The sequence below is a fragment of the Epinephelus fuscoguttatus genome, linkage group LG6 (genome assembly GCF_011397635.1).
Source record: "Epinephelus fuscoguttatus linkage group LG6, E.fuscoguttatus.final_Chr_v1".
Taxonomy (NCBI): domain Eukaryota; kingdom Metazoa; phylum Chordata; class Actinopteri; order Perciformes; family Serranidae; genus Epinephelus; species Epinephelus fuscoguttatus.
The window spans coordinates 21,679,244-21,706,771 of NC_064757.1; the positions used below are offsets into that span (position 1 = coordinate 21,679,244).

The 27,528-nt window shown below is 40.5% G+C and overlaps 2 protein-coding genes across 2 annotated transcripts; both read right to left on the reverse strand.

Annotated features, from left to right (window-relative positions):
- Positions 1 to 1,167: 1,167 nt before the first annotated feature.
- Positions 1,168 to 17,307, reverse strand: LOC125889827 (leucyl/cystinyl aminopeptidase). The gene is made up of 22 exons (XM_049578016.1): positions 16,847 to 17,307; positions 14,452 to 14,546; positions 13,399 to 13,601; positions 12,450 to 12,561; positions 12,041 to 12,298; positions 11,584 to 11,774; positions 11,164 to 11,302; positions 9,861 to 9,995; positions 9,616 to 9,736; positions 9,364 to 9,515; positions 9,158 to 9,271; positions 8,935 to 9,066; positions 8,623 to 8,757; positions 7,420 to 7,580; positions 7,247 to 7,335; positions 6,973 to 7,156; positions 6,658 to 6,814; positions 5,623 to 5,807; positions 5,245 to 5,406; positions 4,513 to 4,653; positions 4,325 to 4,406; positions 1,168 to 3,598 (listed from the first exon to the last, which is right to left on the reverse strand). The coding sequence occupies exons 1-22, from the start codon at positions 16,872 to 16,874 to the stop codon at positions 3,467 to 3,469; spliced, it is 3,108 nt and encodes a 1,035-aa protein (XP_049433973.1). The 5' UTR covers positions 16,875 to 17,307; the 3' UTR covers positions 1,168 to 3,466.
- Positions 17,308 to 17,931: 624 nt separating this feature from the next.
- Positions 17,932 to 26,835, reverse strand: erap2 (endoplasmic reticulum aminopeptidase 2). Its single transcript, XM_049578017.1, has 21 exons — positions 26,742 to 26,835; positions 24,422 to 24,800; positions 24,135 to 24,321; positions 23,871 to 24,040; positions 23,610 to 23,748; positions 23,392 to 23,526; positions 23,156 to 23,276; positions 22,903 to 23,057; positions 22,658 to 22,771; positions 22,424 to 22,555; positions 21,905 to 22,036; positions 21,284 to 21,352; positions 20,975 to 21,150; positions 20,571 to 20,650; positions 20,287 to 20,470; positions 19,980 to 20,136; positions 19,698 to 19,882; positions 19,387 to 19,548; positions 19,046 to 19,186; positions 18,584 to 18,665; positions 17,932 to 18,339 (listed from the first exon to the last, which is right to left on the reverse strand). Exons 2-21 carry the CDS (start codon positions 24,589 to 24,591, stop codon positions 18,193 to 18,195), a joined length of 2,838 nt encoding a protein of 945 aa, XP_049433974.1. The 5' UTR covers positions 24,592 to 24,800; positions 26,742 to 26,835; the 3' UTR covers positions 17,932 to 18,192.
- Positions 26,836 to 27,528: the final 693 nt, after the last annotated feature.

Below are 27,528 nucleotides of genomic sequence, written 5' to 3' on the forward strand. Positions count from 1 at the left end.
AAAGGCTTTCCACTGTGCAAGTGTCCTCGCAGTGGGTGTGATTTAGAGGTTTTGTAGTGTGGAAAATGTTGATGAAGAGTAGTGAATGATGAGGTAGATTATAGTTATGATTAAGCAATTAACCACACCTGTTGCTTAAAATATAAGATGTTTGCATTGCAAGAAAATAAGAAGTGTACTTAAGAAGAACTGTAAGGTTAAAAGTAGAGGTATGCTTTTGTCAGATTTAACAGCTGTCACATTTTTCATATCACTTGTATTAGTATGTGTATGTAGTATTCTGATGGTGACTGTCTCCTAGCAGTTAGCAAGAGAAGATAAAATTGGAAAAATTGAAAATTGAAGTGTGAGTCTATGTGCTGTTTCATTTCCTCATTTTGGAGATCATCTATAGGTCACCTGTTAGTGTGTATGTGACAGACAAGACCAGTTCTTGACCGAAAGACACATGAGGAAGTGCAAGAGTTGATGTAATGGAAGATGTGTTTGTTGAAAGCACTCAGCTATACTGTAAAAATAGCTAACACTCCCTTGTTGGTTAGAAACTCTCCAAGCCTGCTCAATGAAGAGGCGCTTTATTGAAGCTCAATGAGGAGGAACAGTTATCAATCCTCTGCTTAGATTTTTCATTTTTAGTTCTAGGTTTTGCACCAGAGGTAATTTGGGGGTCAATTAATGACCCTGCTGGAGGTTTTACAGGCTCTTTTGTGCAACTTTATCTAAAGCACCTCCTTTTATTGCTGCAAGCTCACCAGCATGTAGAATCTGCCAAACATTGTTTCACATCATCTTTAGTTGTCTGTCATAGACACTTTTTTTACTGTTGTATTTTTAAAGTTTTATATTGCTTTAATGGGCTTGATTGAGGTGTGTATGGTGAACACTGCAGTACAAAGTGAGAATATTCATATTTAATATTAAGGTTGATGATAAAATAAATGAGTCAAAAAGAGGGCAGGATTTGATAAGTATTCAGTTCTTCCTGCTCCTTTTCAGACATGAAATATTTATATTGTTTACCAGATATGTTTGCTGGGTATTCTTGTTTTGTTTTGATACTTAAATATTTTTATCTCCATTTTTATTTCTATTTATTTTCACATTTGAAATAAAAACTAATGTAACCTCTTTGAATTTCAATAAAATAAAAAAAGAAAATCCAACATCTTCATAAAACAACTTTTATTTATATCTTATTCACATAAAGAGCAACACAGTTTTAAAAGCATCTGCAGCATTTCATCCCAGTGCATAAACAAAAAACCATCTGATTGGGTTTTTACTGCACATGTGGTACTATCCTCTCACCACATCACTGACTCAATGACTTCATATGAACCTGGTACCTGAATGACATCAGCAATTCTCGTCTCTTAAAGCTTATTGCAACTGACTTCACATGAAACAGTTACTCTCTAACTAAAATATGTTGGAACATCAAAGTCCCAGAGTCTCAATAAAGCTGAATAATTCATCTCACTGCTGGCAGCTGGAAAAAGCCAGGGCGTAAAGCATTAGATGTGTATTTAAAGGCATAATCTCAAATGCCAAATTCTTGACGAATATTTGCACTGTCTGACTGAGTGGAACAAGTCAATGGCAATACTCCTGCTACCCTTAGACAGATTCAGACTCCCAGTTTGGAATACACAAGTCTCTGTGCTAGGATCCTTTACACTGTAACAATAATCCCTAACATTCACTGGTCTCCTTGCTCCCACTCCTCCTGGCAGTTACTTCAACCAACCAGTAGGGGTCGCCACTGCAGCAACAAACACATGAGCCTTTTAAAGGTTTCCCACCTGTGCACAGGCAAGAGGTAACAGTACCAGGGGTTTAACCAATGTGTGTTGCATTTGAGACACTTTTGAGGACATAAATGCGAAAAATAGTTCCAAAGATGATAAATAGCAAAGATGAAAGTCTCATGAAGATGCAAGGGATAAAAAGGAAATAAAATCTCCCATATTTACTCAATTCTCCTGAATATCACGACAGTGATGGAGTGGATAAGTACACAGTACCACATAAAATAAAGCTCGGGATGAGTGTACAACTGTATTCAAATAAAATCTTGGAAACATGTTTAGACACACTCAATAAATAGCTGAGCTACCCTTCATTCTCAGGAGCAACATGACCGGATAACATTGGAGTAACTTCTAAACCTTCTGTGTTTTTATTTGGCTGACGAGCAGCTTACCAGACAGATTAGTCATGCCCAATATAAATGTTCTTCTTTACACTTTGTATCTTCAATATGCACATTAGCCCTTAAAACACAAACATTCGTCAGCAAACAACCTCCCTGGGGTGGTCTCAATCAAGAAATACAGTGAAAGTATTTGACCAAGACTCTCGGTCAATTCTATGTATACATTTCCTCTTTACATTCTATATACATGACACAAAGCAAATCCTAAAATATTAAAAGTCAAGATGTTTAAAACAGTACATCCAAACTCGCAGGGGTAAATGCTGTAGGGTTGAGCATATTTACATTATAATTACAAGTTTACAAGCACACCGTGTTAAAGAATGAACATGTGCGGTGACTGCACTGCAGGCAGAAAGCTATCAAAAAGAAACCTGGTGATCGGAGCTAAACTGGGCTTATGGAGAAAGAAACATTTGGCTCCAGCGTGCACTGTCTGCTCTCAACTAAGACACATTGGTTGATTTAAACCTGCGCTGTTGTGCAGTACGCCATCTACTGTACACAGTGGGAAGGTTTTTCAGTACATTCAATTGATGGCAACACAAGTTTGGTATTTTAAGCTATCCATCAATTAACCAACCCATCTTCTAGCCAAATCATGACAAAAATAGCAAAGCTTCAGGTTGCATGAGTGTCTAAGTTTCATTACACGGCAATACAAGGTTAATTTAAAGAATAGTTCCTTTCTAGGATACCTGTGATTTCAACTTCTCATCACTGAGAAATCCCTGACAGCTGCATCAACATATATCCAAAGATTTGAGAGAAAGTCCGGGACTGACTGACGGAACATACAAACACAGTAATGATGACATTCTTCATACTTGCTCTTGTTGAAGTGGCCATTACACAGCTCGTACAGTTGACTGCCTGAGAGCAGGCTGAGCGAAAGGAGTGTGGGTGAAGAATGACTGTCTGCTCAGGCATGAGGTTTAGATGAGAGCCACAAAGGAGAGGTTTGGTCGACAGCATAAAGTGTGAGGAGTGTGTGTTTGCATCCGACTGCTTCCTGTCAGACACATGATCAGAGCCACCCTGAGCTAGCAAATACAACTCACAGGACCAATCTCAGAAGATCTAACGCCTTGTCCACCCAGGTAGAGCACCACCTCCGGCTGTGATTAGTACTCTGGCCTGGATAAAGGGAGTTAAGAGACACTGTCCTACTATAGTGCAAACGCTGCTGTTGTCTTGACGACACGCCCCTGTTGCCTGTCAGTGGGGCGGAGACTGGATGGAGCGCCTGTATTACAGCCATTTTTGGAGTACGGCCAGGTTCCTGTCCATCCAGCGCTGGTTGAGCCTGATGGTTTCCAACGCTTCCTGCACGCTCCTCATCTGAGAGCCACGCTCATTCAGACTGGAGAAGAAACTCTGAACCTGCACAACACACACACATGCTGAGGTGTCAGCCAAGGTCATTTGGCATAGGACATTAAAAGAATTCTGTAAACAGTCACCATCTCCCCACAAACAAGCGCACAGACCATCAAATACGCAGCAGAATTACATGTTATTCTATTAGAGAAAAAAACGTCCTTTTGTATACCTCTGCCAACCAGTCAGGTTGCACTTAACGTCTTCATCTGTCCACACTCATATGTGGCCATGACAGTAGACAATGCTTCAAATGCGGATGTTGCTGCAAAGGAGCTACAAATTCTATAACATGGATGCCTCACACACATCCTCGACTTGAGCACAGAGGACCTAAACAATCAGCACAGTTTAAAAGTGGGCACCTAAGTTAAGTCTCACCAATTCAGTATCTGACCAAATGTCTCCCCTTCTGTTCCTGAGTTATGATGCTGAATAATGACCAAAAAAAGTGTTTTTGCAGGATATTATGACATCACCGTGAAGGTAGCCTTTGACCTTTCAGATATAAAATGTCATCCCTTCATCATTTTATTGCATTAGACATGTCTTTGAAATCTCCTCAGAATTAGCGTATGAATATTAGAGTTATGGTCAAAAAGTTGTTTTTTTTGAGGTCACAGTGACCTTGACCTTTGACGACCAAAACCTAATGAGGTTATTCTTGAGTTCAAGTGGACATTTGTGCCAAATTTGAGGAAGGCATAAAAACAAACACTGAAAACCTACTTGATTGAGGTGTGCCTGTGTGGAGAACTGAGAGGTGGCAGACTTGATGATTGTCTGGATGGCAAAGGAGCCCACAGGGAACCTATAGCCAAAAACACAGATGTTGTTTCATTTTATCATTGTATGTGAAATAATTCTGAAATTCAATCTCAATGATAACTTGTATTGAGCCGACAGGGACTACTTACTTCTCTATGAGGCGGTCCCAGTTCTCTTGTATGAAATCCCAGGCAAACAAGTAGCCGGTGAAGCCCTTACACACAGTGCTGATGACCAAAGGCAACTCCTGCGTCTGGATCATATCCCCCCTCAGACCTGCATTCAGAATCCTAGAAGTATTGTAAAAGTGTTAAATGCTCACTTTCATACAGCATCAGAATAAACTGCCTCTCAGGCCATCTGTTAATCAGTGGTACATTACAAACATGTTTCAGGACGAACAAATTAAGAAAACAAAAAACTCAACACAGACAGACAGACAGAGTTATGACAAGGAAAAAATGTTTTTGTTTGTTGTCTGAAATACTGGTGATTTAGTAGCTGGAGCTCTCAACTGTAATCAAAGTAACTGAGTGTAACAATTTCTGCTGACTACTTACGAATATGTACAATACAATATTATCACGATAATGATGGCACCAAAGTACTGTAAGTTAAATCCTACTACAAATATCAAATATTGGAGCCAAAGAAAACTTCTAAATTATGGTGGAATCTGTGTCTTTGTTTTATGACCTAATTTTAGAAGCATTTCCTTTTTTACATACTGCCACATTTTGGTGCTAATTTAGAGGTCACTGAAAAACTTGATTCTGCACGACATGATTTGATACTTGACCCAAACTGGCAGGTTCAAGGGAAGGTATTGGGTTTTGGTCCATAGCTTAAAGCAACACACACACACACACACAAGCACTTACCATACTATACTGCGTGCATTCTGAGTGGATGCTAGGCCCCGCAGCATTTTACGCTTCTCTGCATCATAGGTGACACTCTGGTACCGGTCGAACAAAGTCTCCCAGCCCTCTTGTGATTGAGCAGCCACGTTGAATACAACATGCTGCAGATCGCCTGGGATCCTACCGAGAACATAAAAACATACAAATCTATTTCAGGCTAAAAGTGCACCAAAATCAAGTTTACTGCCGATGGCTCAAATGTCATTTTAATTCAATCAAGTGCCATTCTCCCGTCCCTGTCTCTAAAGAGATGTTTGGGTTGCTCCTTTCACCTTGCTGTTGCTGTCAATGTGACCCAGAAAAGAAACTCAAAAATAAACTGTGTACTATACGTACCGAAAGGTCCCATTGGACTCGACATACTGTTTGAACAGGGCCTTGGCATGCTGAATGCATTCTTTCTGATCCAGACTACAGGCTGTCTCTAGCAGGGCTGAGCGCAGCTCCTGTTTAGACACGCTCTCCTCCTCTGTCCATGTTTGGTTTTCAATCAGAGAACCAAACAGATGCAGAATATAGGTCTGTCATATGTAAGAAAAAAAACATGGATACATTAGTACACAGAAACTCTACACTCATTTAAACAGTTCACAAGAATTAATGAATTTTCACAGACTTTTGATGTCAGCTTGTATCGTAGAGATGCAACTAGGGCTGGACAACGTATTGATAATATATCGATAGCATGACATGAGACTAGATAGCTTCTAAGATTATTGATATTGTGAATATGTGTTGTCTTTTCCTGGTTTTAAAGGCTGAATTACAGTCAAGTGATATAATTTCCTGAACGTACCAGACTGTTCTAGCTGCTCTATTATTTACCTTTACCCACTTGGTCATTATTTCCACATGACTGATGATTATTTATCAAAACTGTTGCTGTGTAAATATTTTGTCTAATAATAGTCAACCCTACAATATCATCACAATAATGATATGGAGGTACTCTGTAATGGGAAAATAATGGCGGGCGCTTTAAATTTAAGGGCTTTTGAGTAAAGTTCAAGGTTGTGTTGGAAAGTTTAAGAACTTGAAAGTTGCATATTTTGTTGTAAGACATGTTTTTTATTATCAAAGGTTAGTATTTACTGCTTAAACTTTATAGCCTTTATGTTACTGTTAAACACGTTAATTCCATATCCAAAAGCATAGTGACAAATTTCAGCTATACAAACTGAACACTTCATACTCCACACACTTACTGAAAGAAAAAATCTTACCAACAGTTGAGGATTTTCAAGGCTTAAGATAATCTGAATGTGTTTGACAAGCATGGCTCAGGACATCTTTATTCACAAAACTTGTCATTTAGATGTCTGAAAGTGTGTGTGTGTGTGTGTGTGTGTGTGTGTATGTGTGTTTGCGTACTTTCATGCGGGGCAAAATAAGGTGCTCTTGTCTCTTCTCTAGCAGCCGGTAGATACCGTTGAGCTGTAACAAGGCCTCTGTCACAGGAGAAGTCTCAGTTTCTCTGGACATGTACTTCAACAGGTTGAGGACTTCATGGAAGGTCACACGTCCCAGTCTATTTCAAGAGTTTAGACAGTGAAGGAGCAAAAAGAAAGGTGGAGAATGAAAGCTTTTTAAAAGTCGAATACAGGAATTGGAAAACACTCCTCTACTTCAGTCTCTCCTGTCCCTGAATGCAACTCAAAGAACAACTATTTATATTGTCAGCTATACCTGGAGAGAGCAAAGATGTTGTGTATGAGTGAGGCACGGTCCTCGTGTGTGAGAACACTGACATCGTTGGACAAAGCATCTATGAGAGCAGCCCAGCCCTCATCTCCGTAGTGGACGACGTAGAAGCCTGTGTTTCTGTAGTTCAACTTCAGCCACTTTACACTTTGTGGAACCTTAAGAGTCCCTGAAAACACACAGAATTTCACCATGTGACACAGTACTCCAGATTCGAGACTCTTGACTTGATGCTGAAAGTTACTGTTTTGTGTTTTACCTGACTTGGTCTTCAGAGTGAACATTTGTCTGCACTCAGGAGCCGAACTACAGCTGTCATTAACATACGTCACTGGAATATTCCACAAGCTAAAGAGAGTGCAGATTAAAGTTAGAGTGATGGGCTTGTATGACCTGTTTGTGTGTCTGTGTGTGTGTGGTAATGTAACCCACCTGGAAGTACGCATGGTGCTGTCAGATGTGAGCAGGAAGTGCTCCTGTGTGAGGGTCACCTCATCTCCATAACGGTTTACAGTGACCAATGGGAAGCCTTTCTGCGATGTCCATGAGCTCATCATCTCTGACACATTCTGGTGCTGCGTCGAGACTTCGACCTGATGATAGGAAGAGAAATCTGTTCAGTCAAATGCATGTTCAATGTTTTTTGTTTTTTTTTTTAGATTTTTTTCTTCTGTGAAATATATGAAAATAATTGTGGCAGTGGTCTGAGATAAAACCAAACTCAAAGGGGAAACTAACAGAGGCAAAAATAAACAGGACATTTAGTTTTTATACCTTCATGATAGTAATTTTCTACCATCTGTATCTACAGTATTCTGTGCTTTGACTTCCCTTCAAAGGGGAGTGAGCAAAGAGATGGGATCAATAAGTTATAACATAATCAACTGTTATCACAAGTCATTTGCTGCCTTTTATGTTGTTAATGCAGCTCCTGAGCCAGTTCTGAGTGATCACCCATTATAGAGTGCAATGCATTACACTGAAAACTACACGCATCAGAGGGGAAAACAACCTGCGCTACAATTTGTAACTAAGGGCTAAAATTCGAACAAAAGGCCTGTACCTCACTGAAAACTTTAGACTCCAGAATGTCAAAGGATTATTGTAGCACCCTACGTCTACCAGAGAGCAAAAGGTATATAGATAAACCCAATATTGTAAGTCTATCTTGGAGAAATTATGCCACTGAAAGTCTAGAAGTGAAATGCTCTGCTATTTTAAGCAATTTGATCAAATCATCAGGTAGTTTTCATTTAACCCAACAAATATAAAAAAACAGGCATTCCACAGCTCATAATCATAGGCTGTAAAAATAATGGACGTAGCTACTGTGACATCATCCACTGCTTTGTGGAGAGACAAGAAACAGAAATGACAAAGAGGAACCTTCACAAAGTCAATGAAGAGCATTTTCCCCTCCGTTGTGGACAGGACTTAATTGCACTCTGTCTCTATATGATAACAATGAATCCAGCAAAATGCATTTGATATATCAGGGAGAGTATATTTTAGCCACATGGCTGGCTGACAGATTACAAAGGGAAGTTAAACATTAACCGTAGCCTGAGTGATAAACTACTGTACTACTCTACTGTGCTGTCAATTGAGCCAAAAAACGAAAAAAGGCGCGCACACCTGTGTCAGGCTGTTCCAGAGGTCGTCAGTGTCTGTGTTTAATCCACTGAACTGTTTCAGGTACTGAATGATGCCCTTTCTAAACTGTTGTTCCCCTGGCAGAGAGGCGTTCAGCATCAGGAGAATGGACGCACCCTGGAAGACAGAGATACAAAGCATCAGTGATCATGTCCAGATCCAAAACAGAGTACTAACTACAGTTATAACTGAGGTTCAGGTCCAGTAGAGGAATTTCTCACAGAGATGTAAGTCTAGTGAATTAGTGAACTCTGCAACTATGTATCTACATATATATATATTAGAAAAGTGTACCTTCTCATAGGAGACAGAGTCAAACATCTCTTCCACCTGTTCTGGCTTATTAACCTCAGTCGACACAGCGTGGGAGGAGTTTAGTGTGTCTTTGTCCAAGGCTCTGAAGCGTACTGCTAGGTACAAATTACCCTGCAAACAAACACAAGATTTACTGCAAAGGTACACAGTGAGGCACACAGCTTTATCTGCTGTAAAATATATGAGGCAGATGTGAACTTACAATGTCCAGCTTGGGCAACACTGTCTGCAGCGACATGTACTGCATGTAAGTGGCAAAGCCTTCGTTGAGCCACAGGTCATTCCACCAGCTCATTGTTACCAAGTTTCCAAACCACTACAACACAACATCAGAAACAGATCAGAACCTAGCTGTAGCAGATTCACTACATCTGCTGCTTTCACAATCACACAGGCAAACACAACTACCTGATGAGCGAGCTCATGCGCTATGACGGAGGCAACAACTTGTTTTTCCAGAGGAGAGGACTGTTTGCCCACCAGCAGGCTGGTCTCTCTGAAAGTGATGAGTCCCCAGTTCTCCATGGCTCCTGCCAGGAAGTCTGGGATGGCTACCAAGTCTAAGAAAAGAGAAAGGGAGCATATGCAGGTGTGTAAAGAAAGGAAAAAAGACAAAAATTCAGAGGTGGGAATAGTGTGCAAGTGCTTGTGTATACTCACCTAGTTTTTTGAGGGGGTAGTTAATTTCAAAGAAGTCGTTGTAGAACTCCAGCAGTTTGGAGGCTGTGTCCAACGCGTAGTCAGTGTATTCCTTCTTCTCCGGCACAGAATACACAGACACCTAAAACACACAGATACAGGTAGTTTATCAACAAAAACACAAACTCAAAGAATATTAAATCAAAAACTTAATTGTACCACCTGCACTGAAAGCAAAAAGGAGTCAAAAGTTGGGTGAAACCTACCAGAGTTCCTGAGACATTTCTGCTGATTGAGGTGAAATTAGCCACAATGAAGGCCACCAAGTAAGTGCTCATGTTGACACTGGTCTTTTCAAACTCATCTTGTATGAGGCCATTGGTAAGTGGTATGCTTGTAGCCTGAAACACAAACCATAATGACAAGATTACAACCAACTAATAAATACAGCACCTCAAGCAAGCTCACAATACATGGTCTGTTAGCTTAATTGTACCCACGCTAAGACTTTACGAGTCACAGTAGGGACAGGAATGACCCACTGCTTCCTCAAGACAAGAAGTGATATAAAATACAGAGCGAGTGACATCACATACAGAAGTACTGTACTCTATATTGTGTCTATGACACACACGACGTAATTGTTCAGCTGCAGTTGATCTTGGGGTGCAGAGAATGAATTCTGTGCACATGACAAAGACAAAACAATTTAGGTCATAAACCCAACAATTTGCCGGTGTCGTCACAATACTGGAATTAACAAGAACTTCAATACAATACCTACAAAAACATCAATATTTGATACCTATTTCAATACCACAGGGAAAACTGACATTGAGGGCATACAATTTAAAGTTTTTATTAAAAAAAATCAATATAACAAGGCTATAACTTGATGATGACATTTCTTTTCTTAAACTTTCATCGGATAAATAACACACCACCATATGCATAAAAAAAAGTTCACTACATAAAAAAGTAAAAAAGTAACTTTTTTTTTAATCAGAACAGTGGGCTCTGTATTTGTATTTAGTCCCTCTAACATCCAACATCATGGCACTACTTTTTGTGCAGTCTGAACAAAGGAATTAAAGTTTCCCTCACATTTAAAAATAAAAATGCTTGCAGGATTCATTAAGTGAACAAATTAGGAAAATTAAAAAAATGTAAACAAATAAAAATCAGTCGTGTTTTTGAGAACTGATTCAGTATCACAGAGCATAACATCACAGTACCCAAGCGTATCAATATTTTCTTACACCTCTACATGCTAAGCCCCTGGCACTGAGTGAATGTTTAGGAAGGAGGAAACAGTGACACAGACGTGCCATGGGACTTTCAAAATAAAGGTGTGTCACTTTGCATCGATTATACTGGATACTTTAAAGCTGAAACGGTTTAGCAATCCAAATCAATGTGTCATTGCATCCCTACTGTCCATTTACATTTTTGGTATTTTCAGAAAGAATATTTTGTTTGTGCTAAAGCCATTTAGCACACTATGTGGTGTGTTTCAACACTTGTTGCCATGTTGTAAAAATAACCAGGACTTAATCAATGTTACAGTACCTTAGGCATGTTGGAGAGAGTCATATAGTCTGGTTTTCTGTTGATTTTAATCAGGAAGGTGGCTTTGAAAGCTGGTTCATCAAAGCAAGGAAAGGCCTTCCTAGCTGATAGTGGCTCAAACTGGGTTGCAGCTAAGACCCTAGTGACAAGAGAGAGACGAGCATAATCATGCTGAAATAACAAATTAGATAAATGCTGTGAAATCCATAAAACAGCCCCCGATACCCATTTTTAACTGTTCTGTTATTCTTAAAGCACTGTTTTGTTAGTGTCTAGTCATGAGTTGAGCCAAAAGTCACAAGATTAGCTGTGACAGACACATGATCGTCTCTATAAAGGCTTTATATAAAGTCCTTATACTGCAGCACATCTTTCAGCTGTTGGGAAGCACTTACAGAACAGTAAGTTAGTCAAGTGTACCTTTTGTTTCCATTTTTATCAGTGTAAGAGCTGTTGTAGAAACCATCATAGGTGTGTGAGAGGTCGGCAGAGTAATCCAGGGTCAAAACACAGTGCTGGCCTGCCTTCAAATCCTTGGGGAACTGAACAGCTATCTGCTGTCTGGGTTTGTACTCCAGTATAGTAACGTCACTGTCCTTCCCATCACCCAGCTGGAAGAGAGGAAGTTTCAGTTAACAATGGCTATGGCTCAGGTTGGTGGTTCGATCTCCTGCCACTGCAATCCACATGCTGAAGCATCCTTGGCAATACACTATGTGCAATGACTAGAAAAGTGCTATATAATTGCTGTCTATTTACCATTTAAATAGCAGATAACAATTATTTTGTTCAGGCACAAAAGACATCTTTGCATAAAGTAATGTACATCTAGGTCATGACACAGAGCCTTCTGCACACAAACCCCTTCCAATCCCACCTTGAAGGTAGCTTTGGTAATGTTGAGATTATCACTGTGCAGGACAATGCGCGTGGTGTTGTGAAGCACAGACATGGTGATGACAGTGCGGCCGGTGAAGGTCATCTTGTCAAGGTCAGGATTCAGGGTGAGGTCATAATTAAGAGGGCGTATACTGCGAGGCAGCCGGAGCTGTGCCCATGGAAATGGTTCACCATTTGTGGAGAGAGGGTAGATTGGCTCCATTGGAGCAGTCTTGTTGGTTTTAGGACAACCCGTCTGCAGAAGGACAGAAGGTTGGGGTCAGCCAGGGAAATGGATATGACAGAAAACTTAAAGAGGGAAATAATCTGACAAAGAAAGTCATGTTTAGCTATCAACACATTGTCACAAAACCTATCTAAACAGAACTTCTGAATGCTTTTCTTACCTTGGTGAAGGTGCATCCAGGTAAGAAGTACAGTACCATGGTCATAGAGGCCACTATCACCAGGAATAACACACATACAACCATGGTGCGGGCTGAGGGTCGTGAACATGACCTGAGACCAAAAAGAGTTTAACATTACTTACTCTAACTGTGAAAGAGACTTGAAATTTGAACACACCTTATAATATTCATTCTGTGCACACAGTTATTATGCAGTGAGGCATGGCTGCACAATTTGTACAAAAAAATATTCTGTCTAATAATGTGATGGCATTTCCTGCTTACTTTTGCTGCTCTGGGTATTTCCTAAACAGTATGGTTGTTTCAGATGTTTTCTCCTTACATATTTATATTGTGATTAAAACTATATTTCATATTACACTGAGGTGCACCAACTCTAAATTTTCGCATCTTACTTAATATGGATTTGCTTCTTTACTCTGCAACTTTAAACACAGTGTTTCCCACAGCACTTTGAAGGTAGCTGCAGTTTCAGGAAATATTTCTCTAAAAAATCTAAGAGAATGCTCTTCACCTAAACCACCACGGCTTCTTTTATGATTCTTTGTAAATCTGTCAGAGGTGAGGTCATAGAAGAAAAAGATTTTATTAGGTCCAAAGAGATTACCCATGGTGCTGTGTTTGCTAGTTTGAGTTTATTGTTTCCATCTATAGTTACTGGCTCAGTGAGGCTTTACCATCTCAAAATAGTTTTTCCAAAAATAACACAAGTTCTTCAGTATCTATTTCATATGGAAATTTTAGAAACATAGCTAAACATATTCACCTAAATCTAACATTTGTACATCACCAGAGGCTTTGCATATGATAACACATTATTACTTATGCAGCACTGCTTTGAGACAAAGATGCCACAAGGCATGCCTTGATTTTTTATGTCAACATACCGCACAGCTTCCCAAATGACGACCTTTTTTTTGTGCATTACCTGGGTGGAGCCTGCCTGGTGTACGGGGAAGAGCTGGATCTGTGAGCAGAGCTACGGTTCATGAAGGACATGCCCAGCAGACGAGCTGAAGACTCGCAATCCTCCTCATCCTCGTCCATGTCATTCTCTCCAAGGCCTCGTACGAGCAGCCGTGAGCTACGAGGCTCATACACCACCTCATCTGGGTCAAGAGCAGGAAACGTCTGCAGAGAGCAAGTACAGTACACTCTGTTATCCTGAAGTTAAGCTGTGCAGTGTTTCCCATATAATGGTAATAACTGGATTGCCTTCTAAGGTAAATTAATTAGCACAGGATAACATGTCATATGTGGAGGCTGCGAGGAGACTGAGAGCAGAGACAGCAATAATGGAAAATAATGACAGAGGGGGGGCTGTCAACAAAGGGCACAGATGAAAGGTAAATCATAATGACTGTAGAGTGTTAGGGGTATTTTTTTTATTAGGATCACAGCTGGTGCAGAAATAAAGATCTTAACCATAAGAGATGTGAATGGGCATTGAAATTAGCAGAGGGTTTGCTGGGTATCAAACAGTGAAGGAGGACAGAGGGAGTGGGGACTAGAGGATAAACTAAAGGTCTGTAAGACTTTGTTTATGGGGCTTTATGATACAGTATGTCTGTACCTGACAGAAGCTAAATGGGGAAAATGGGTCACTGTAGCTCTGAAGAGCAAGATACAGCGTCGTTCTCATGCTAAAATGAAGTTACTATTTGTAATTCTCACAATTTTGACCACAGATAGCTGCGGTAGCTGCTGCTGACAGATCTAAAATAATATAGCAACCAAAGATGTATTGAGCTGAAAGCATGCAAATGAACATCACTGGCTACCCACAAGTGTCATCCTTCCTCAAATCAACTGATCGTTATTTATACCACTGTGATCTGTTCACACTACCAAATTTACAGATGAAAGCACTTGTGCAGGGTGGTGCAAACATGCATTCAGAGGTATGCAAATTACTGAGCAGGGCTGGTCCTTAAAATGAAGGTGTGCATTGCATGCATGGTGCAAGCTGACAGAAGAATACCGGAAATGCAGTGGAGTCTTTGGCCAAATCCACAACATCAGGCTCCTCTTCAAACATGCTGTTCTCAATCATGTTCCTCGGCAGGTTGGCTCGGTCTGCAACACACAAAGGAAGAGAAATCAGATAGAGGGCTCTCAAATAGAGGAAATGAGAGAGGTGCGATAGAGAGGAAAGCAGAATAAGAACGTTTACACATTGAGACACACACACAGAGTACTTTATGTTAACATAAATGTTATTGTGGTATTTGGAGTTTCAGAGTTTTCCGCAGGAGAGTTACGGCAACAAGCCATTTTTTAAAACAAAGGTTTGTTATTGTCACCTTATGTGCAGGCATCATGAAACCTTGTATAATAAAGCTCTAACTGAGTTTCCTTAGTTTCCTGTTGGTAAACCTCCTACAGCATTTCCTTCCTGGTACTCTGACCTACACAGAATTGGTTCATCACTCTGGTGAGAAAGACACTTTAAAGTACTGGTGTATTGAAATCTCTTCAGACAGAAACTTCTGCATTTCCTTCACAGTTCATTCGTTCAACTGAAAAAAAGAGAAAAAGTTTGCTCAAAAACAGAGGAAAGCAAATACATTGAATATTCATCATCTGGCTTTATCACATACTACAGCCGTTTACAAAAGCCAGCATATCCACATTCTAACCCGCATCTTCAGCATCATGACAAGAGCTATGCCTTGTCTCACAAAATCCATGTGATTTTGTGGCAGCTGGTTTCTCCCCTCAATAATTCTCAGTAATTCTTGAAACAATCAGAGGCATGTTCAACTTCCTTAACTTAATAATAACAAAAAACACTAAGCAATGCAAGTTTCCCGTTTTGCCTCACGTTCCATTCATGCTTTTACAGGCTTAAGACAATGCATTTTCAGTCTCAGTTGGTGATGGATTGGACTGGAAAGCACAGACAGTAAACACTTAGTGAATAAGCAGTGTTCACACAGAAACAATGGCACCAAACAAAGGTGAGCTTTAGCTCCCCAAAAAGAAGACAAGAGTCCAGGAAATGCACAAGGTAAATTTAGTTCCTTGTCTGTCCTGTACAGTGTTTCTGATAACAACACTGTACGGGCTGTCACTGTGTCCCTGTCTCAACCACATTGCTGTGGTATGAATTTCTATTTATAGGCTAAGCACTAAGTAGTAGGTAATGTGTAATGTGCAGAGAAGGATATGATAAAAATATGACCCATGCAAAACCTATCAACCTATAATTGTTGTAATCTAATTGTTTTACGGTTAAATGTATTTCATATAAGCACAATGACATGTTCACATGAGAGAGGCAGTTGATGTGACGATCATCATCTAGACTACAATAAGAACACATGGCAAGCAAATGTGAACAACCAACACCTCCTGTACTTTCATCAAGCTTGTTCAGGCTATGTAAATACAGCAGCAGAGCATGTACGTTGCTGACTGCGCTCTTCCTGTTTACTCAAAACATTTCTCAACCCTACTTTGGAGTGGCAAAAATATAGTTAAATACATGCGTGCAAGGTGGCAGGTTTGACAACTAATTCAAACAGACACACTACATAGATGCAAAGTACTGAGTCACAATACCATTGCAGTTTGCTTAAAAACATACAAGAAGGAAGCATCTGCTTCATAGATATCTGATCAAAGTGTGATTGTGACATGTGACTTTGGGCATTTACTACAAAGACAGAAAAAACAGGAAGTCTAACTGTGATTTGGTGATTGACTTTTCCAGGCTGAGACCTACCTCGAATAAAATAACATCCACTGAGGTGAATATAGTGTGTGCACTGGGCCCTTTGTTTGTTTTAATAAAGCCATGGACACCCTGGGACCATAGCTGAGGTTATAAAGCAGCTGGCTGCTTGAGCTGAGCTGAGCATGACTTATCAGCTCTGCACACCAAGACAAAACATAGCTATTATCAAACCACCAGGCTTCAACTTGGCAAACAGTGCTGCTGTGTTTTAACAGACAAGTGGCACACTATGTTTGAGGCAAGACAACCATTGTTTAAGCTGTTAGAAAGTTGTTATTGGCTTTGATCATTTAAAATAATATCATATTATTACATGAATAAACAACAAAGCTTACAAACAGCCCATCCTGCGTTGTGTTTACAGTCATGTGCAGTAAAATGTTATCATGCCTCTGCAGGACCATCAACAGACTGACTCTGATTAAGTTAGCTTCTGAGAATCCCCAACTGTAAAAAAGAAACCGGTCACGTAGAAAACACAAAGGTTTGTCTTATGTAAAGTCAGACCCACCCCTCTAAACATGTGTCCTCGGGTGAATGTCACTCCCAGTGAGCTTTCTGCTAATGTCCCGTTAGTTATTAGCTGGCCTGCTGCTGTTAGCTTGCTGTTACTGAATATACCATCTCCCTTCCTTACCTGTACTGTTACTGTCAAATGGATCCATGGTGGGATATCTCAGACAGCTCCCCGCGTCCAAAACAAGGAAACACGTTCACGGCAGCTCGACAGACGTGATGTTTTTTTAGCTGGCCACAACCCACCGCAGGCTATCAGACGCTCACAATAAATAGCAGCCTATCCTCACTGTTGTAACGTTAGCTACGTAGTAGCTAGCTTGGAACTAGCCAACTTCTGACAAATGGAACTGACTGAAAGACATTCAGTTAGCTAGCGTTAGCTAATTTCCATAACTTTATCGCCCATAGCTTTTCAGTTGACAAAAACATTAATGCGTCGGGATTGTTTAAAAAATCGAACCGTACGCTAAAAATACGTAAAATCTTTCAAAAATTAAATCTTACTCTGACATGCTCGGTAAACTAACGAACGAGCAAATGCCACTTTCCTTCCTCCCCGACCAGTTGTTGACAACCTCCCATCAACCTACAATACAGGCATCCTATTGGATGTTACAGCCAGGGGGCGGGGCCAGGACATATGACGCGCACACCGACACACACACACACACACACACACACTCGTATAATATTTACTGCACTTGTGAGAACATTGTTTTTCCCTTGCATCATGAAATGGAGGTTAATCCTAACCCCAGCCGTAACATACTTAACCTCAAACCTTACCCTAGCCTTAAACCATTTACTTTGAATCTACAACCACGTCTGAATCCTTATAGAAATGAGTTAAATCACGAAAACCAAGCAGATAATCGCACACTTTTAACTGTACTTGTGAGGACCTACCTCAAAACTAACCTATTCGTAGTTCTTACCATACAGGTTTTACAATAACACCTAGTGTTAGCCCTAAACTAAAATGTTCATGTGATGAATACCAGGCACACACAATGGTTGTACATAACACAAGGATATGTTTCAGTTACAACACACACAAAGGTGCCAAGAGGTACAATGAACACTTTTATTGTCTTTTTGGTAAAGCATCCAGTTACACAGCATTTAATCTCTCTTTCAATCTCTCTCTCACTCTCTCTCTCTCACACACATACACACACCCCCACCCACACACACACACACACACACACACACACACACACACACACACACACACAGCGCTTCTAACACACCACTACTGCTCAGCTGGCATTTCTACCAGTAACATTATTTAGTCTAACAAAAAGATTCCCTGAAAATTTACAAAACACACTTATTCTTAAAAAAACGGTCAACTCTTCAATGGTGTCAAGCACATTACAGTTAGACACATTAAACACACATACAACTTTAAAAACTGTCTTCCTAAGCATTTGCCAACCACCACCTCTCTCCCTCTGCTGTCTTTCACTTCATTTGCTCGATCAGCCAGTTTCTAAGAGGCTCTAGGTTCCTCTGAAACCAGCGCACATTTTTCTGCATGTTGTCCAAGGCAACCTGAGTAGCTCTCAGCTGAGACGCCTGCTCTTTGATGGACTCAAAGAACAACTGCACCTGAGAATCAAACACACATTTACAGAAACACAAAACCACATAAGTGAAAGACAACAATTAGAATTTCTGTTCGACTACAAATGCAGCTGCAAAACAGGTTACGTTTCTCAGACACGGCCATCACCCTATTACCATCACTATCACTAATATTGCCAATGCCAGCCAAAAGACCAATAGCATGTTGAAATATTGGTAATTTCTAAACTGCCTTATATATTACTTCAAGATATAAGAGGGCATTTACTTCAGTGAGTTCCTCTGGAGATGAAAACTGGCCTGTGGTGCCAATGATGATGTTTCGAATGCAAGATGAGCCCAACTGGAACCTGCAAAGCAGAAGGACAACAGCGAGGACAGTCACAGATTGATAATCTGCTGTCATAGTTGTAGAGTCAACTACCCAATGTGTTGCTTGTGGTATAATCAGGTCATCACTAAATCGAAAACCTGTTCCACTTGTTATTAAATGGCATGGACACCATTAAAAAGGCAGGTCTTACTGGTTTACACAGTGCTTTTGCATCCAGCTCACACCAGCTAGATGAGTACGAAGCACTTTTACAGAGGATATATATTGGGTAGGACATTATTGTTACGTTTTACAAGAGTAAGGAAAACTGCATTTTCATAGCATTTCATAGTTCACATGGGTTGACTTATTTTACTTTTTTTGTCATTCACATTATCTCCATTGTGATGCACTTACTTTTGAATCAGTGTGTCCCAGTTCTTTTTGACAAAGTTCCAGGCAAGGTGATGTCCCCGCGGGTTCCTGGCCACCATCATTATGAGTCCGGACAGGTCCTGGGATCGAATCACCTTCCCTTCAAGACCTAAGTCCAGCAGTCTGCAGCATAAACACAAAATATAACCTGCTGTATTAATGCTACATTATCTGCCATCACTTGAAGAGCCTTCACTGACAGTTATTTAGCACATCTGGAACATAGAGAAAACGTTGGCTGCAGTACAGTGACACAATACCCAATATTTGCCACATGGTGGCAGCATTAACTCTGTGTAAAATGTAAGCGGGAGCTGATGTACCTGTGTAGTTTGTCTGTGTCTTTGCTGCAGGTCAAAGCAAACAGGATTTTGCTTTTTTGTGCCGCAGACATGGAGATGTTATATGTGCGTAAGAGTGAAGCCCAGCCATGGTCATCCTGAGCTCCGACTGAAAACACCGTTTTCACCACGTCAGTTGGCAAGCTAGAGGTGCACACAAGCAGAGACATGCACATTAAGACATGACGAAATATCAAATTGTATGGTCCAGCCAAGCTCAGGGAATAGCGTGCTGTTTATGTGGTTGTTGACTGATCATGATGTGTGTTTAAATATAATTTAGACGGACGTACTTGAGTGTGCCATTGGACTGAAGCCAGTCTTTGAAGCTCTGACGTGCCCTCTCCAGACAGGGAGGGTCATCCAGGTGACAAGCCAGTGACAGGAGCTCTGACCTAAGCCGTCGCTCCGACACAGAGCCGCTGTCACTCCACGTCTGCTGGTCAATGACCGCACGGAAGAATCGCAGGATGTACGTCTGCACACAGAGAAACGTCATCTCACATGAACTTAACTGCATGTCATACTGACATTGGCATCGTCATCATACTAAATGAGCACTCTTGTCTTCTTACCCCCAGATTAGTGGTTATGTCAAATTCATTCCTTTTCTCAACCGTCCGATAAAAGGTTTCCAGATAGCCCAGTCCTTCGAGGAGAGGCACAGTGTGTGTCTCCAATTGCAGGTAACCAATCAGGTCCAAGGCTTTATTGAGCGGCAGATTACCTGCCCTTTAGAGACATACAAGAATATCTAAAAGGTTAGGTGCTATTTCAGGTGGGATTAATTATTAATTAATTAAAGCTGCTTTGTGTAACTACAGAAAAAAAAAATACCACTGTCTGTCTTGTTGTCTCACAGAAACACACAGAGATGCTTACGTGACCAATTGAAATGCGTTGTGTATCAAGTGAGTCCTGTCTTTGTAGCTCAGAGTAGTGTGGTTTTCCCTCAGTAGTTTTACCATCTCATCCCAACCACCGTCCTCGTAATGAACCACATAATAGCCCGTCATGTCAGTGTTTACTTTCACCCAGCTGACGTCCTCTCCAATATGTATGCTGTCTACATTAGACATAAAAAGAGGATGATAAACAATATAATGGCAAAGCAAAGGTGAAGATATGCATGAATTATACTTGGCACAGTCTCTCTTCCCTGTTACCTGTTTGTGTTGTCATCAGGTGTCTGTGGATAGTGCTGGAAGCATCTGTCTTATATGTCAGAGGGATATGCCAAAGAAAACTATACAAGAAAAGAGAGCATAATTTACAAAAAAAAAAAACTCAAGTAACTTCAAATTAAAGGTATTAGTGGGTGTGTGTATGCAAAAGCAAAAGACAGAGTTCCGTTTTGTTCATTTGCTTAAACATATTTATCCATTCAGAAGTTAAACAGTTCACACACAGGCCTGAACTGAAAGTGGCTGGCCAAAATGACACATTTTGTTCGCACAAAACATTAAAAACATGCAAACAAGCAAATATTTTATATTATATATTGTTATATTTTTTATATTTATATTTTATATATTTATATTAGTAAAAAAATGCACAGGTGTACGCTCACCCCTGTTGCAGTGTGGACCAGAGAGGGTCAGAGGGCATCACTGTCCTCAGGAACCTGTCCTGTCTCAGCAGCAGATGGGGCCCTTTCCTTCTCACAGTTACCAGTGGAATACCTTTTTGCAGAGTCCAAGTGTTCATCATGGCTGTCAGATCCAGGTGTTCCCCTGCATACAGGTACTGTAGGAGAAAACACATGCAACCACACCACATCATGAAGTCAGAAAGAAATCTTAACACAATGTAAAATGTATGCAGTAAGAGGAAATGCATGACAAGAGGTCAGTTAGTGGATGTTTATATGTTTACTCACTGCATTCTTGGCGGCCTGGCCACTGCTGTAACAGTGTTTTCCAGAGATGAAGTCCTCCTCAGAGCATGTCTGGAATACAACACAAACATTTTGCAAATCACATGTACCTTACATCACAAAGGCAGCTGTTCAATTAAATTCCTATTCAGTACAGATCAGCTAACTTTGAGAGACTTTAACTTGCTTGAGATTGGTAATCCATCACAATGGACAACACGTCTGCTTTAATTTTTGTCAGTGTTTTGTTATTGATGCATGGCAGGGCAGTGTATTCTTTTAAAACCACTTACAATTGAATTACTGACCAAAGATAACATAACTTTGATGTCAATAAAAGCAGACATGATGTTCATTTTGATTAATTACCTACTTTATGGAACCTTCAAGTCTCAGCAAATTGATTTATGCAAATTGATTTATCCAAAATTAAATAAATGGTAAGCTATGACTGTTTGGATTTAAAAAACAAAATCCAAAACACTACAGCATCCATTATGAAATGCTTAGCATAACTGGAATAAATACCAGATTTCTAATATATGGACTAAAACTTAAAGACATAAAATAATTATTAATTGATGCCACAGTGAATTTAAAATTGAATGTAATTTGTGTTTGTACATTGGCTAGGCTGTCCCACAGGTCCTGATTGTGTGCATTTCTGTAGCTGTATTTGCGGAGGTATCGTACTATCCCCCGCTGGAACACATCATCTGTCAGAAAGTGTCGCAGCATGTGCAGAACACATGCTCCCTGGTGGGAGAGAAAGAAAAGCTTTATTCAGTCAGTGAGCCATGACAAGTTTTGCTGCAGGTTGGTTTCAAAGCAGTTTTAACAGTGTTAGTCATAAAAGTGAAAAAGATATATTTTCCGTTACAATATTGTTATAGAGATCCCTAGTTATGCAGTCACCAGTGTGTTTAGAGGCTGTTTTCCAATAATTTCAAACATGACCAGGCCAGTCAGAAGAGGGTAACATAACTACCTTTTTTTTTTAAAGTAACTATATTTGTTTTATGTATCTCTGATGATGTAGGTAATACATTTCCACAGATAACATGCTCATAATGAATTTCCATTTATAGTTAAGTAACCCACTTGTGACTTGTGCGCAACATGTGTATGAGACTGAAAGCATACCTTATCGTAGGAGATTGTGTCAAACATCTGTTTGATCTGAGTGGGGTTCTCTGCTGGGTTGGATATTGGCCGAGAGGAGTTCAGTGAATCGTAACCGACTGCTGCAAAGCAGGTGTGCAGTAGATATTCCTCCTGCAGGATTGTGCACAGAACGGAATCAGAACAGCACTCTCTTCAAGGCTTATATGACTATCAATCAATGATGTTGATTCTCAGATTAAACAGAACACACACCACTTTGAGGTCAGGGTAGGTGGCCTCCACTGAAATGTACTCCATGTATCTAGCAAAGCCTTCATTCAGCCAGATGTCGTTCCACCACTCCATGGTCACCAAGTTACCAAACCACTGCAGGTAAGACACATATTAAATTTTAGCATTCTGCATTTACTATCTATGTAATGATTTTATAAATGAGCATCTGAGCTATTGAAACCAAACACACACTTAGACTCCTGCAGATAAAAAGTGACACTCACCTGATGGGCAAGCTCATGGCCAATCACCATAGTTACCCAGAGTTCATCAGAAATGGAGGATGTGAGGGGATCAAAGAGAAGGCTGGTCTCTCTATAAGTGGTCAGACCCCAGTTCTCCATCGCACCAGATTCAAAGTCTGGGATGGCTATCAGATCTGAGAGAGGGAAAATACAGGTCAGAGGACAGAATGTGACGGGGTAAAGAGGGGGAAATAACAGACAATATAAAGTAGTTACAGGAAAACAATCAAACCCTGTTTAGGTAGAGGATAGTGGATGTTGAAATACTCTTCGTAGAAGTCCAGCATTTTGACAGCAACCTCCAGGGCATAGTGGGTTTGCAGCCACTTCTCAGGGGCGGCATAAATGGACACCTACAGGCACACAACAGTGCATAAAAAAACAACATGTCCTTCACACACACACACACACACACACACACACACACACACACACATATTCAAATATTGCCATCGAGAAAACACTAACCTGCACCCCAGACGATGTTGTTGCAGTGACAGATTTGAAGTCACAGATGACAAAAGCGAAAAGGTACGTGCTCATCTTGACACTTGTGTCAAACTGGTCCTCAAGCAGGCCGTTGTTTACTTCAACCGTCTTGACCTGATGTACACAAAAGGTTAATTGTAGCCATTTTTCACACACATCTAAATATGTGTGATAACTAGCATACATGCCACACTCACTATAGGCATGTTGGACAGAGAAATGTACTCTGGACTCCTCCTGATCCGTACAGAGAAGTTGGCTTTGAAGCTCGGCTCATCAAAACAGGGGAACGCCATCCGAGCACTCGTGGGCTCAAAGTGAGTTGAAGCTAAAGTTCTGAAAAGAGACGTCAGCAGATACTTTTTGTTTTGTAAAGAAATTAGAAATGTAGTTGGAACCACCCTGTGTGTTTAAGATATTTTACCAAGCTTAAAGTGAAACAGTCTATCCGGTCTTACCTGGTCTCTCCAGTGCTGGTTCTGTAGGTGCTCTTATAGAAGCCATAGAAACCATCTGCAAGTTCTGCCCCAAACTCAATGTACAGAAAATACTTTTGCCCACTGCTGAGCACCCTTGGAGAGAAGATGCCAATCTGCTCATGAGAGGGATTATGAAGAACTGGAAGAACCTGGAACAGAAGAGATGGAAAGAAGTTGGTCCCACTGTTGACACTGACCAATTTTCTAATCCGTAATAATAACTGCTTAACATTATACAACTACCCGATCAGATAGATGAGCAAAGTTCTCATCCAATATTGTGGCTTGGGAAATCTGCAAATTTTTGCTGTGTAACACAACCCAGTTTGTATTGTTCTGGACGTCAATCTGGATCTGCACTGAGCCGGTGAAACTGAGACTTGTGAGGTTTGGGTGCAGGAGGAGACGGTAGTGCAGAGGAATGATGTACCTGAGATAAAGGAACACTTATTAAATCAATGAATCGAAGACAGGGGACGGCAATTTTCTTGTTAATTTCCTGAATGTTTAAAAACAAGTGTGAAGGGCACCTTGGCAGGCGAAGACGACTCCAAGGAAAAGACAGATTGTCAGAACCCAAAGGAGACTGTTCTCCTGCGGGGTGACGAGGGCTTGACGCCTGTTGTGACCTCTCGGTGGGCTGAGAACTCACCAGAGACACATGGAACAGAGACAGCACTAACAGCCTCAACAAGCCCATTGTAGAGGAAATGTCCTTCAACCACTGATTAAAAGTAAAACAAAGCCAACCGTGTGTCAGGCTGGCAGCTAGTATTGAAATTGGTCACATCTGAAACACGAGGAGCGATGAAGGACCACCTGATGTGAGTGCTGAATGCCTGCCGGGATGATCCGTTTAGATGTCACGCAACCATAACATGGCTAGATCAAAATGTCAGGACCTTAAACCTGAAAGACAAGAAAGCAGAATTAAGAACACAAGACATGCATCTCTAAATGGAACATTTATACCATGAGAAATATTTTTTGTTTTTGCCATCAATTTCCTTATAGTGGAAATGACCCTAACTTTAATATCGGGCATGCATCAAGAGGTTGTTTTCAGTTCCTCCTTAAAAAACTACAGGCAAGATACTCTTATGTTCAGAGTAATGAAAATATGGAATGGTTTGCCATTAGACATTACACATTTAAATGGTAAAATTATTATTATTAATTAGACATTGAAGATGAAACAGTGCTCATCTCCAAACTGCACCTTGAGCTCCAGTGGGCTTACAGGTACTTACATAGATATGTATTAGGAATGCAAGGATGTGAGGCAAGGTGTGTGCTACTCTGTCTCATATATTGGATGTAGTTGTGTTATGTAGTTGTGCTCACGTTTGAATAGATGTATTCTCCTAACGGACATCACTACTGCCAAAAAGATGCTGGCTCTACGCTTGAAACCTCCTCATGCAGTTACAAACCTCAGTGGATTAACACATACATTGCTGTAATTAATACTGAGTCATAGGTGGCGAAAGTGCTATGGCAGACAAAATCAAGGAGTTGCTGTACACTTAAGCTGACCTTTGACCTTTTGGATACAAAATGCCATCACTTTATCATTATTTCCTATCAGACATTTGTATGATGTTTTGTCATAATTAGCATAATAATTCTTGAGTTATGGGTAAAAACACAAGGTCACAGCGCCCTTGATGTTTGACCACCAAATTCTAATAAGTTCATCGTTGAGTCCACAGAGACGTTTGCTTTGAAGAAATTCCCTCAAGACCTTTTTGAGATATCGTGGACACGAATATTGGATGGACACATGGATGTACAAACCAAAAACGTAAAGCTTCCGGCTACAGCTATCATCGGCATGGAGGCATAAAAAAGAAGTTCAAAAATGATTTGATGGCACTAAACACCAGCCCCTCTCCAAACAGGACATGCTTTGTCACATGACATCTGCCTACATGATCATTAATGAGGAACTCTCTTTGTTATTTTATTTTCTTAGTCACTGTGTATGATGTTTATTTAGATATAGTATGGGTACTTGTCATTGTCATTATTTGTTATATACATTATTTGTTTTACTGTTATTACATATTTGTTCTACATTATGATGCGATGTTACTTGTGTGGGCTTCAGGAAGTGTAGTTGCTACCTTGGTAGTGGCTAATGGAGATCCAAATAACTAACAAAAGTAATACCACTGTTCTCTCTATGTTGTAGTAGAGTCTTATCCAAAATGTTCACCTTTTTTGTGCCTCACCACTGATGTCTTCCTTCCTCTTGCCAGGTTTATGGTTGTGGTAATACTTTCAAAGGTCACTATATTCCCTATGAAACCTGAACGTAACATTTACTACCACTGTTAAATTGTTATCCTACAAATAATTCATCTGCCACAAACCCATAAAGCTACAGCTTGCAGTGTAACAAACCTGTTTCTACATACAGGGTAAAGTGTTCATGTTTGGACATTGCAGGCATCCCATACTATTGTGCTCACAATTCTGTCGAGTGGTCAGTTCAATGTGGAACACAGAGCTTTAGTTTCAGGCCCCAACAACAACACACATCAGGCTGAAGGAGACTCAAACACGTGACAAACAGCCCACATGATTTTCCATACGGACAAAGCAGGATGAGGACACAGCTATAACTGTGAGGTGACAACAGCTGCAGAAGCATAACTGCAGTTCAAATCAGGCTGCACAGGCTGTAGTTGTGCTGTAACATGCTGATAATGATCAATTCTAATAGTTACAACTGACTCCTCGTAACTGAATGTGAAGGATGAAGTTACAGTCAGTAAATGAATGCTCAACCTGCTGTAGAGGTCATGTTTTAACAGAAATCAAATAGAAATTGTCAAAAAGGTTTACCTCGGTCATTTTAGCTTCATCAACCTTCCCTCATGTTCCTGCTGTTTAGTTTCACTTTCTCTTTTCAGCTCCCGCCCACTGCTGAAGCATAAAGTATTACTCTGTGTGTGTGTGTGTGTGTGTGTGTGTGTGTGTGTGTGTGTGTGTGTGTGTGTGTGTGTGTGTACACGCAGGTGTACCCCACAACAGTACTGTCTACTGTTCTAGGTGTGTTGATATGATCAGTTTCTTACCTCAGAGCTAACAGCCATGTGCAGGTGTTCTCCAGTTATTCAAATGACTCCTCAGTTTTTGTCCTCTTTATAAATGCAAATAAAGTTCACACGCACACACACACACACAGACAATATGTATGTGAGAGCTAAGAGCTAATACTGTCTCCCTACCTTTCTCTCCCTCTGCTTGTGTGTGTTTGGGGTTGTTTGTTTGTATGTGTGTGGTGTGGAGGGGCTGTGGGGGGGCTCATTGTTAGTATAAGGTCACAACAATGTGACATGTCAATCTCCCATAATGCAATGCTCCTGGCAAAGCCAAACAGCATGCCCCCATTCCACATGCTCACAAATACACAAGGTGCACAAACACACACACACACATACACACACACACACACACACACACACACACACACACACACACACGCACACACACAGTCGAGGCACTGAAGCTACTCCAACAAAGCAGACATGACTGAGCCAACCAGGGGACTATTTTACCTGCCTATCATCTATTTATGGACAGGTAAGAGCTTTAAATTTAGAATGCATGATTACCATAGGATTTATAT